Raw genomic sequence first — 11,114 nt, 5'->3', positions numbered from 1 at the left:
AGCCGTTCTGGAAGATGTGCATCCTGCCAGGAGAGAAGCCACAGCACTGCCCGCCTCGCCGGCTGCCGGGAGACCGGGCGGCGGAGAGGAGGGGTGAGTGTGGGAGGGAGACGGCCCTACCGAGGTCCCAGCTTGGTCGGGTCCAGGATGCGGTCTTTGCCCTTCCACTGGATGAGCGGCTTGGGGTCCCCCTGGGCCTCGCACCGCAGCAGAGCCGTGTGGCCCTGGTACACGGTTGTGCGCTCCGGCTCGACCTTGAAGGTGATGAAAACTGGATGGGAAGAGCCCCGCGAGGGGCAGGGAGCCGTGAGCACTGGGGCTGGCAGGATGCAGGCTGCTGCCACACGGGGCCTGCCAGCCCCAGTCCCAAGGCCCTGCCACCGTCGCACCTGCCACGGTAAGCTGCACGTGGGCACGGATCTGGCCCTGCAGCCCGTTGGAGGCAATACAAGTGTAGTTGCCGGCATCATCGCGGGTCACCCTGGAGAAGTGCAGCGTCCCAGCGTTGTCGGTCACCCACTCTGGGAGGCTGCTCCCATCTGCAGGGGCAACGAAGGGAGGTTATGGGACTGACCAGAGCTACATGGTGGCAATGCCCTCAGTCACTCGCATCTACTCAAAACCATGTCATCACTCCTGAGTACCTACAGACAAAGCCCAAACTCGAGCCAGGCATCGAGAACCCCCCATTATCTATTCCTTTTTCAATTTTTCATCCTCACCTCCATCTGTTGCCTGTGTAACATTCCACTTCTGCCAAACTGCACTTCTGATTGGGCATCGAATCTGCCTTGTTGTCACCTCACTGCCCGCCACTCCTCCCTCCTGGAGCCCACCCCCGCTCTCTGCCGCCACCCCAGGCTTCAGATCCACTGTGAGCCACACGACAGGAAAGGCCCCAGACCACCTGAACTGAGACCCACTTCCTCCTCAAAACCGACACCCTCCTCTCTAACTCTCACTGCTCACGGGAATGTGAAAACTGGTCCAGCCCTTTAAAAAACAATTTGGCTACACGCACCAAGGGTTGTAAAAACGTGCATACCCTTTTATACATAATTATTCCATTTCTGGGAATCTTTCCCAAAGGAAATAAACCCAAATCCAGAAAAAACTTTGGCTTCAAGATGTTTATTGCAGCAATAAAAAGAGAAAGAGAAAGACAGAGAGGGAGGAGGAGGGGAGGGATGGAGGAAGGATGATTAGCAACCCAAATCTCCAACATTTAGAGAATATTTAAGTAAATTATAGTGAATCCAATTACTGGAATATTATCGCACTCATCAAAGCCAATGTTCATGTATAAAACGATGGGGCGATGCTTCATACTGTTAGTTAAAAAGGAATACAAGGTTGCATAGTTATTTGCATCTTCTATTTTTATATAGTAAGTATGACAAGTTTAATAAGTGAATAGAATAGCTTTGTAAAAACAAAGATATGCATAGAAAAAGAAAAAGGGCACACACCCACAGATAATGGATGGTGGGATTGTGTATTTTTTTTCTCCTGATATTTTCTAAAGGAGCCCAGGTTGCTTTTTATGTCAAAAAGGATGACGATTTTGAAAAGGGACAAGGAAGGGCATGACAGTGCTGTCTGGCCCAATCAATCACTGTCCTGACGCGTCTCAGGTGCTAACAGTATAATCTGGCCTCTTTTGTATCTGGCTTTTCTCTTCCTAACGGGACTACAATCTGCCCTACATTGCTTGTCTGTCCCCACCGTTCCTGACATGATGCTGGGCACTCAGCTGGCCCTCAGACATCAACACATCTGCCCACTAGACGGTCCTGCCTGCTCACTCCCCCCTGCCCCAGGCTCACACGGTACTGACCTGCTCGTACCCACTTAATCGTGGGCTTCTCTCTGCCTGTGGCTGAGCAGGGCACCGTGGCCTCCTTGTCAAACTCCATGCACTGCTGCGGCCGGGGCGGTGGTGTGAACTTGAGCTTTTCTGTTTCAGCAGAGGGAGGGCAGGTGGGTGGAAAGGAGGCACTGAGGCAGCTAGACAGGCCTGAAGGTCCTAGACCTGCTGCTCCTTCCCGTTCCTCTGCCGCCCACCAGGCCGGGCGCTCTCCCCCGCACGCCAGCTCACCCAGCACTTGCACACGGGCTTGGGCCTCAATGCTGCCGGCTGGGGTGCTGCTCACGCAGCGGTACCAGGTCCCGTCGTACACCTCCACGCTGTTGATGCGCAGGGTCCCGTTCTTGGAGACCTCGAACCGAGAGTCCTGCAACACAAGCCTTGGCCTGAACCCCCACCACGCGGCCCCGAGGAGAGCCTCGGGAAAGAGCAACGTGGAGGGGACCTCCAGGGAGCGGCGGGAGGGGGTCCACCCCACCCCCCGAGCCAGCCTCACCCTCACCTCCGAGATGAGCATCTGGTTTCTGTACCAGATGACTGTGGGCTTCGGTGTGGCCTGCGTCAGGCAATGCAAGTAGCCCGGCTTGCCCTCCTCCAGCTGGCTGTCCTCGGGCTTCTTCAGCCACGTGGGCACAGCTACAGGGACAGGGAGGAAACGGCGAAGGCTGATGATACCACGTCCGCAAAACCAAAGGATCCAACCCCAAGAAATCCTACCACCACATCAGGCCCTGAGTTCAGCGCCCCCGTCTATTAACTGCAGCACTGATCCTTAGCGGTGGCCGACGTGCCAGCACTTTTTGAACGTTGTCCTGGTTAACGATCACAATGAACGCCCAAGGTATGGATTTCTTTACCCATTTACAGCTAAGACAGGGGTTCAAGGCGATTTGCTAAAACACGACAGAGACAGGACTGAAAACTCTTGTCTGTATGACTCCAAAGTCCTTGCTCTTTGTGACACTAGAACGCCTCAGCTCTCTGTTCTGTTGGCGCCATACTCACTCCCTGAATGATCTCATCCAGTCCACGGCCTTCAACACCCTATGAGTGGATGACTCTCACACGTGTACCCTGACTGCCTGACCGCCCCCCCATGAACTTCAGACTTGCAAAGCCAAACTTCAGATGTGCAAAGAACACCCGATTTCCCCAAAACCTGCTCACCCCCATTTCCCCACCTCAGTAAATATAGCCACTCTCCAGCAACTGCAGAAGTCAAAAACCTAGCCTTGACTTCTCTCCACTCCCACCCCCTCACACTTATTCTACACAGCCCATTCTACCTTAGCTCCAAAATGCTGAGTTTGACCTCACCTCCACCACCCCTGTTCCAGCCCCTTGAACCCGTCCCCTAGACAATTACAGTCATTTAACTGGTCTCCCCGCTTTGACTCTTGTCCCTAACATTCTAGCCTTCTCAGAACAGCCAGTGTGACCTTTGGAAAATGTCACTCTCCAACTCGACACCCTGCAAGGACTTCCCGCCCTGACGTGGTGTGAGAGACTTTGCAGAGATGGGTGTAAACAGCCCTCCCGTCCCTTCGGTCTCTTTGTACCGTAATGTCGCCACTTCCCCTCCGCCTGTTCCCCTACTTCCTGGAGTCTGGGTGGCCTGCCTTGTCCAACAGTGGGAGTGACACTGTGCGCCTTCTGAGCCCAGCCTTCCTGCGAGGAAGCCCGAGCTAGCCTGCCAGAGCAGCCGAGGGGAAGAGAACGGACATGCCCTGCGCAATACCACCTGCCAGACAGGTGAGCCCGCCGCCAGCTGACCCATCAGCTGATTGCAAATGCCAACGAGCCCAGCCAGCGGCACTGGGGCTGAGGAGCGTCCCAGGTGAACCCCATCCAGAGAATCTTAAGTGCAACAATGTCTACTGTTTCAAGCCACTGGTTATGGAGTCATCTGTTAGGCAGCAATAGATAACTGATAGACTTGGAATATAAGCCTACATTCTTTTTTTTAATGTTTTATTTTTATTGACTTTAGAGAGCGAGGGAGAGGGAGAGGTAGAAGCATCAATTGGTTGCCCCCTGCACGCCCACTACTGGGGATCAAGCCTGCAACCCAGGCATATGGCCTGACCCAGAGTTGAAGCGGCCACCTCCTGGTGCAGGGATCAATGCTCGGCCACTGAGCCACACTGGCCGGCACAAGCCTATATTCTTGCATGGCCCCACGTGATCTAGTCTCCATCTCCCAACCTCAACCACACTCACCACCACTTATTCAACTCCAGCCACTCAGGCTACTGCTGTCCCTCCAACATTCAAGCCCATTTCTGTCTCAGGACCTATCCACGTGGCTCCCTCCTTAATTTAAGTATCAGCTCAAATGCCACCCTCTGGAGAAGTTCTCCCTAAACTCCCCCTGGCCCTCGTGTCTCTCTGTCACCCTATTTTATTTTTCTTCATGGCTCCATTGCCGCCTAAAATTACCTATTTGTCCATTCAATTGTTTTTCTTGTTTGCTTTGTTGCTTCTATCAGACTACGAGCTCCAGAAGGAGGGGGAATTTTGTCTGCTTTGTTCACTGCTGCATTCCCAGGACTGGGAACAGTGCCTAGCACGATGAACACACTCAATAAATCTGTTGACGGAATGCAGTCACGGAGCTCTCCCTTCTCCCAACTCTAGCCTCCACCCTCCCCACCTCACCCAGCCCTGAGTGTCACGCACGTCTCACTTCACAGGCCTCCTCCTCAGAGTGCAGCGCAGGACTCAAGGCCTGGCTCAGGCAGTGCCGGCCGAACGGCTGATCAAAGCTGGCCTCCCCACCTGTGGCATGCTACCCAGCACCTGCAGCACCTGTTAAACTCTCCACCTGGGCCCACCCCCACAGAGTCTGGGTCATGAGATCTGGGATGGGCTCCCAGATTCTGCATTTTTATTTTTTTTTAATGTGTTTTATTGATTTGAGAGAGAAAGGGAGAGGGAGAGGGAGAGAGAGAGAGAGAAACATCCATCATCTGCCTTCTTCTTGCCCCCTACTAGGGATCAAGCCGGCCACCTGGGCATGTGCTCTGACCGGAAATCAAACCAGCAACCATTTGCTGCATGGGACATGCTCAGTCAACTGAGCCACACCAGCCAGGGCTGCATTTCTTAAAATGCCCAGCCCTAACTGGGTTGGCTCAGTGGATAGAACATCGGCCTGTGGACTGAACGATCCTGGGTTCAATTCTGATCAAGGGCACATGCCTGGGTTGCGGGCTCAATCCCCCACAGGGAGCATGCAGGAGGCAGCCTATCAATGATTCTCTCTCATCACTGATGTTTCTATCTCTCTCCCCTTCTCCCTTCCTCTCTGAAATCAATAAAAATATGTTTTTTAAAAAGTGCGCCCAAAGAAAAACATGACCCACAGACCCAGACTGGAGAAAGGCTGGCTGCAGCTGCTCGCATGTGTCTGCACGCCGCTGGGAGTGTCCTGAGTGCCCTCTGTGCTGCATGCGTTACCTGTGTGCGGCGGCTGCCCCCTGAACCAGGTACTTGAGCACAGGACAGCAGGACTCTGAAGTTTCAGTATTTTAACTGGATTAGTGTTGTGACAACTTCAAATTAACAAAGTACTTTCCATATTCAAAATCTTTTTGAATTTTTGAAATTTACTCACTTAAAAAGATGTAGACATAAGTGGAAGCAGCAGGTTGCAAACTTGTGTGTATGTGTATGTACGTAAGAGTTTGTCTTGTGTATCCTTTTATACTATCACAAAGGTTTGGAACAGGCATGATATAAAGGAAAAAGTAAACAAATAAATCTCTATGCCTGTAGCAAGGGCATCTCGGTCTTTATCATATGCACTTTCAGCCTGTTCAGTGTAAGAGTTAATGCTATTCCCTGCTCTTATTTTGTAAGTAATACGTTCATTGTAGAAATCTGGAAAGTATAACAACAAATAAAATAATTATCACCATCACCTTCCCCAAAAGGAAATTATTTTTCAATCTATTTCATTCATCTTTCCGACCATCTTGTAGGGTAGGTGAGTTATGAGCCCCATTTTATGGATGAGGAGACAGAGACCTGGCAAGGTGGGTGATTCGCTACGCATGGTTACTCCGTGCACCGGGGACAGAATGGGACCTGGGTCTCTAGGACTCCATTCCATTGCTCTTTCCTCTGGAGCCAGGGGACCACTTTTCTGAGAGGGCTGCCACCCCAGCCTCCGTGCCTGGCTCCAACATCACCTCCCAGCAGCTGAGTGATTTCCAAGCCTGCAGGGCCCAGAGCTGAGAGGGCCTTGGTGAGCACCAACGAAGCTATCCATCACACCCAGAGCCCAAGACCCCCTCGGCCCTGGGCCCTCCACCTCCCGTCCGCCTTCAAGGCACGGGTGCTCACTGGCCACGGTGATGTTGACATCCTGTCGCCGCTGACCAGCCAGGTTGGCTGCGTGGCAGGTGTAGACACCGGCATCACTCTCGGCGATACTGGCGAACACCAGCTCGCGGCCCTTCTGGTAGACTCTGCCGTGCGTGGGCAGCCGGACTCCTGCGTGCTCCCACCACATGCTGGGCTCCGGCAGACCCTGGGGGGGCAGGCAGGCCACACGCTCCTCGCTGCCCGCTGTGAACACCCGGGGTTCAAATGGAGGCATGTCTTCAATTTCTGCAGGGATGTGCACGGGAGGGAAACAGCCCTGTTACAGTGGGTCTCAGGGTACCTGATGTCCTCCCACCGCACACTCTGGCCCTTTCCCACACAAACTCTCCCTATAATAATCTTCAGCATCCTCGTCCTCCCCCTGTCCTCCGAGCTGTTCTCTGAATGGAAACAGGAACCTAAATCTCTACATGCCAACCATTTTGAAGGCAGCCCCCACCTCGGCACCCGAGACCGAGACCCACCTGCCAGGTGCAGTGAGGCCTCCAGGACGACGGGCGGGCCCCTCTGGCCCTGGCCTATGCAGCGGTACACCCCGGCATTGCGCGGCCGGACCTGGGTCAGCAGCAGGGACCCGTTGGCAAACACCGTGGCTCTGCGGAGGTGTGGGGGGCTGGAGGGGGAGAGAGAGCTGACTGAAGAAGTGGCCCACAGGCCGCCTTCTAGAGGGTAAGGTGATGGTTGGAGATGTAGGAAGGTATCAGCCAGGAACAGGGCAGAGAAGGAAGCCAACACATCATGTGAGTGTGTGTGAGTGTGTGTGTGTGTGTACATGTGCATGTGTGCACCCATTCATGTACATGCGCAGGCGTGTGTTCCAACTACAGGAGACTTGGCTTTCGGAGTGGCAATGCGAGCAGCAGTGTTTACGTGAGAGCGAGCAATGGCAGCGTGCAACTGTGGGGACAGAGGGGCCGCCTTGCTGCGGGGTCAAGATAAGCTGCCACGCCCTAGTCGGTTTGGCTCAGTGGATAGAGCGTCGGCCTGGGGACTGAAGGGTCCCAGGTTCGATTCCGGTCAAGGGCATGTACCTTGGTTGCGGGCACATCCCCAGTGGGGGGTGTGCAGGAGGCAGCTGATCGAAGCTTCTCTCTCATCGATGTTTCTAACTCTCTATCCCTCTCCCTTCCTCTCTGTAAAAAATCAATAAAATATATATTAAAAAAAAAAGATCAGCTGCCAGTCAGGCACCCAGTCCAGCAGTCAGAAGCCCCTCGGCCACACCAGATGAACTGATGATGCCCTCGCGGCTGAAGCCAGGTGGTATCCAAGTCCCGAGCCTAGGGAGCCACACCCTAAGAACCATGGCCACACCTGGCACCACAAAGGTGCTTTCTGTTTTCACGGGGCTTGGGTGAGGACACAAGTCCCTATAAAAGAGCTGGCCTCTCCCAGCACCTTCTAGAAGTGTTTGCTTCCTCCAAAACACATGCATGTGTGTGCCTGTGTGTCCTGTATGTGAGTGTGTAAAGGTGCCTTTGCCATCCTATCCAGACTGTGATCACCCAGATCCCGTGTCCCTCCATCCCTGGGTCTCCACCCCTGATGGCAGAAGACCCACATGGGTCGAAGCAGAGCCACTGCTAGCTCAGCTCATACACTGCCCTTGTGGGAACTAGAGAAAGATGCTCATCCCCGAGACTTCCCTTTGTTGGACTCATTTAGTGACTACAAGACACTGTACTGCCACCTGCCGGAATTCTGGAGTAACACATGTACTGAAGTAAGACGTCTGTGATACGATCCGCATCCCCTTTTAGAGAATACGCAACCCGCACCACCGTTCCGGAGGGCCCCTTACCGGCTGCGGTTAGTGATGGGAGTGTCATCCTCAAAGACCCACTGCAGGCTCGGGGGTGGCTCGGCTGAGAACTGACAGTGGAACATTGCCTCCTCGTTCCTCGCCACTACCACGTCCTCGGGCGCCAGCACCACCCTGGCAAAGCTCTCATCTTGGGGGGAGAGGCACGGGCAGCACGTGAACAGCAGGTGAGTCGGCCCCTCTCATCCCGGCCCTCCACCTCTCCATCCCCAGCCCAGGCTCACCAGCAATGCTCAAGGTAAAGTTCTGGCTGCTGCAGGTCTGGCCAAAGGCATTGTGGGCGCAGCAGGAGTAGACGCCACTGTGCTCAGGGCCGGCCGGCCGGAGGCTCAGGTTCCGCTCCTTGCTGCTGACCGTGTGGTTGCTCTGACCCTCGGAGAGGGGGCTCCCATCCCGGAACCACTGGTAGGTGGGCCTGTGGGGCGAGGGGGTCAGCAACAGGGAGGCAGGGGTATTCGGGGGCCCGGTGGGTGGGATACAGAATCAGAGGGTCAGGGCGAGACCCCTCAATTTGCAAGTGGGGAAACAGGCCTGGACACACAGCACAAGGGCACACAGCAATTTAGGGGCAGAATCATGTTGAGATTCCAGATCTCTCAGCTCCCAGAACCCAGGATCGCTCCGCACACAATGTTGGCCTTTGGGTCACCAGGGGCTGGTGCGGAGCAGCGTGGGGGCAGGGGTTGTTCCAGAATGAAGAGAAATGCATCTGAATCGAGTCCAAGATTTGGGGGAACACCCTGCCTAGAACAACCCTCCCCACCCCCATCCTCAGAGCCGGCTCCTTACCGGGGGTGCCCGTCAATGTGACAGCGCAGAGTGACCTGGGTCTGGGGCTGGATCTCAGCTTCCGAGGCCGGGTGCTTCAGGACCACAGGGCCGGTCTCAATCCCTGCGGCAGAGGCCATGGTTGCACAGTGAGGGGCAGAGCAGAGCAAGCGTGGGAGGGCAGAGCGAAGGAGGACACGCAGAAAACGGTGGAACCCGGAGGCTTTGAGCCAAAAGACAGTGCCGGGAAGCCCTGTGACGCTGAGGCTGGGGCTGCAGACGGGCCACCGGAGACCGAGCGCCTGCTAGTCCCTGGCAGGTCAAGCCTGACACTTGGCCACTCTGCCTCACTGTTCTTGCCATTTGTAAAAGCGTCCACCAGATCAATGGTCCAAGACTCTGGGGTGGGACGGGGGTGGGGGGGGGGGCTTGGAAAAATTAGAATTTTTATCTTCCCTGATCCATGGTGCAGAAAGAGCTGACCACTGCCATCGGCTGCCCTATTCAGCTGGAAATGGGAGAAGCTGAAGGCAAGGAGGGTCCTGCAGGGCTCAGGAGTTGAGGGCCTGGCGGGGGGCGGGCACAGCCCGGCTCTCACATTTGATGTTGAAGGAGGCGTTGGCACTGCGGGCCTCCTCTCCAGTGGCCTTGTCCCGAGCCACGCACTGGAAGGCTCCTGAGTCCTGCAGCCGGTCCACAGCCGCGAAGCTCAGGCTGCTGCCCTGGGCGAAACGCCGCTCGGTGTCCTGGACAGGGGCCCCGTCCAGCAGCCAGTACACGTGCACCGAGCCTGAGGCCTCGACCTCACAGCGGAGCAGCGCCCGGCGCCCCTGCAGGGCATCCTGGGAGGTCGGCTCCTTGATGAAGACGATGGCTGCCTGGGCGCCTGCAGAGGGGGACAAGGGACAGGCAGGGTCAAGAGGAGCTGCAGCCACTGTCCTCACACAGGTCGCCCCTCGCCCCTTATGCACAGGAGGGAAAAGGGGCTGTGTACACAGGCGGCGTCCAACGTCCAATAGTGCAGGTGGGAAGGCTCATGAGACCACAGTTCCCAAGTGTCCAATGAGGAGCTTTTAAACTGTGCTGGGTGCTCCACGGGAGGCCCGTCTGAAGGGGGCACAGGGCAATTCCACAGGCCACAGCGAGATTCATGGCGAGCGGTGTGGGCAGTCAGGGGCTCCAGAGCACAGGAGAGGGAGGAAGCCCAAGGGTTGGGTGGGGGTGCTGATGGCCACCCAGAGGAAGGGGCCCCGGACCTGGGGACCAGATCATAGGAGGTCTTGATGCTGGGCTGGGAAACAGGGGACATTAGCAGGCAACCCTCCTCACTGCCTTCAGCATCCAGGATGCTGAGCAAATTTAAATTAGATCATGATCCAAAGAGCATCTTCCAAGGATGACTGGGGGTCCACGGGTCAGGGAGGGAGCTTTGAATCCCACCCACAGGACTCCGCAGCCCCGTGTCCCGGGGCTTCTCCGGGAGAACCCGCCCCATCACGGGAGAAGCCAATACTCCCTAGAACTCGGGCTATTCCCAAAGACATGCCAGGGCCACCCCCTCACTCCCCCTCTACCCCTAAGAACCCATGTGTGACCAAGGCTGGATTTCCCGTGCTAAGCTGAGAGCACAGCCAAGTGGGTCCAGGCTTTCACTGGAATCCATTCCCCTTCCTGCACGGCTACAGCTCAGTGCTGGCCCCGGGCCCCTCAGAGAAGGGGGGCCCGCCACCAAGGTGAACCACAGCCAGTGAGAACAAAGGGAAGAGTGAGGAGCCCGTGCTGAGCAGCAGATGGGTCTGCGAGGCGGAGGGCAGGGCCAGGCAGGTGGCATGGTTACAGCAGCAGGAATAACACACTGGGCTTTGTTCCTGGCCCACGTGCGCTCCCTGCAGAGGCCCAAAGCTGCTGGGCCGGGAAGACCAGCCGGGGGTGGGTGACAGCAGAGGGGGACGTGCTGCCCCTCCAGGAAGAGGGAGTGGACCACCTGGGGCTGCTACCTGAAGCAGCAGGCTCTGCCTCTGGCCAAGCTGGGCCCCACAATGGCAATTAGAACAAGGAGGCTAGTGGGTCCTGCCCATTCCCTCCCAAACAGCTAGAAGCTGATTTCAGACCCCACAGGGCTGGGCCCAGATGAGCAGCTGCCCCTGGTGTTGGTCTTTCCATCCCCCAACATTCCCAGAGGGGCCAGGCCACACGATGCCCGGGGCTGGAAACGGCTCAGAGCACCCCCATGACTTCTCAATGGGGTCCTGCTGGCTCTCTACATGG

At 56.1% G+C, this 11,114-nt stretch overlaps 1 protein-coding gene across 1 annotated transcript in view; it reads right to left on the bottom strand.

The window, feature by feature from the left end:
• PTK7 (protein tyrosine kinase 7 (inactive)) overlaps positions 1-10,341 on the bottom strand; it is a 25,211-nt gene extending 14,870 nt beyond the window's left edge. Inside the window, exons 1-13 of the mRNA XM_023764129.1 lie at positions 10,287-10,341; positions 9,445-9,732; positions 8,868-8,970; positions 8,303-8,493; positions 8,058-8,208; positions 6,721-6,869; positions 6,215-6,481; positions 2,370-2,503; positions 2,099-2,234; positions 1,838-1,957; positions 390-539; positions 121-271; positions 2-23 (exon numbers count right to left, since the gene is read on the bottom strand). Coding sequence (XP_023619897.1) covers positions 2-23; positions 121-271; positions 390-539; positions 1,838-1,957; positions 2,099-2,234; positions 2,370-2,503; positions 6,215-6,481; positions 6,721-6,869; positions 8,058-8,208; positions 8,303-8,493; positions 8,868-8,970; positions 9,445-9,732; positions 10,287-10,341 — 1,917 coding nt within the window. The remainder of the gene's footprint in view (position 1; positions 24-120; positions 272-389; positions 540-1,837; positions 1,958-2,098; positions 2,235-2,369; positions 2,504-6,214; positions 6,482-6,720; positions 6,870-8,057; positions 8,209-8,302; positions 8,494-8,867; positions 8,971-9,444; positions 9,733-10,286) is intronic.
• Positions 10,342-11,114: the final 773 nt, after the last annotated feature.

The sequence above is a fragment of the Myotis lucifugus genome, unplaced genomic scaffold (genome assembly GCF_000147115.1).
Source record: "Myotis lucifugus unplaced genomic scaffold, Myoluc2.0 scaffold_318, whole genome shotgun sequence".
NCBI lineage: Eukaryota > Metazoa > Chordata > Mammalia > Chiroptera > Vespertilionidae > Myotis > Myotis lucifugus.
Note: the sequence above shows the minus strand (reverse complement) of the source record. Positions and strands in the feature narration are given on the sequence as shown.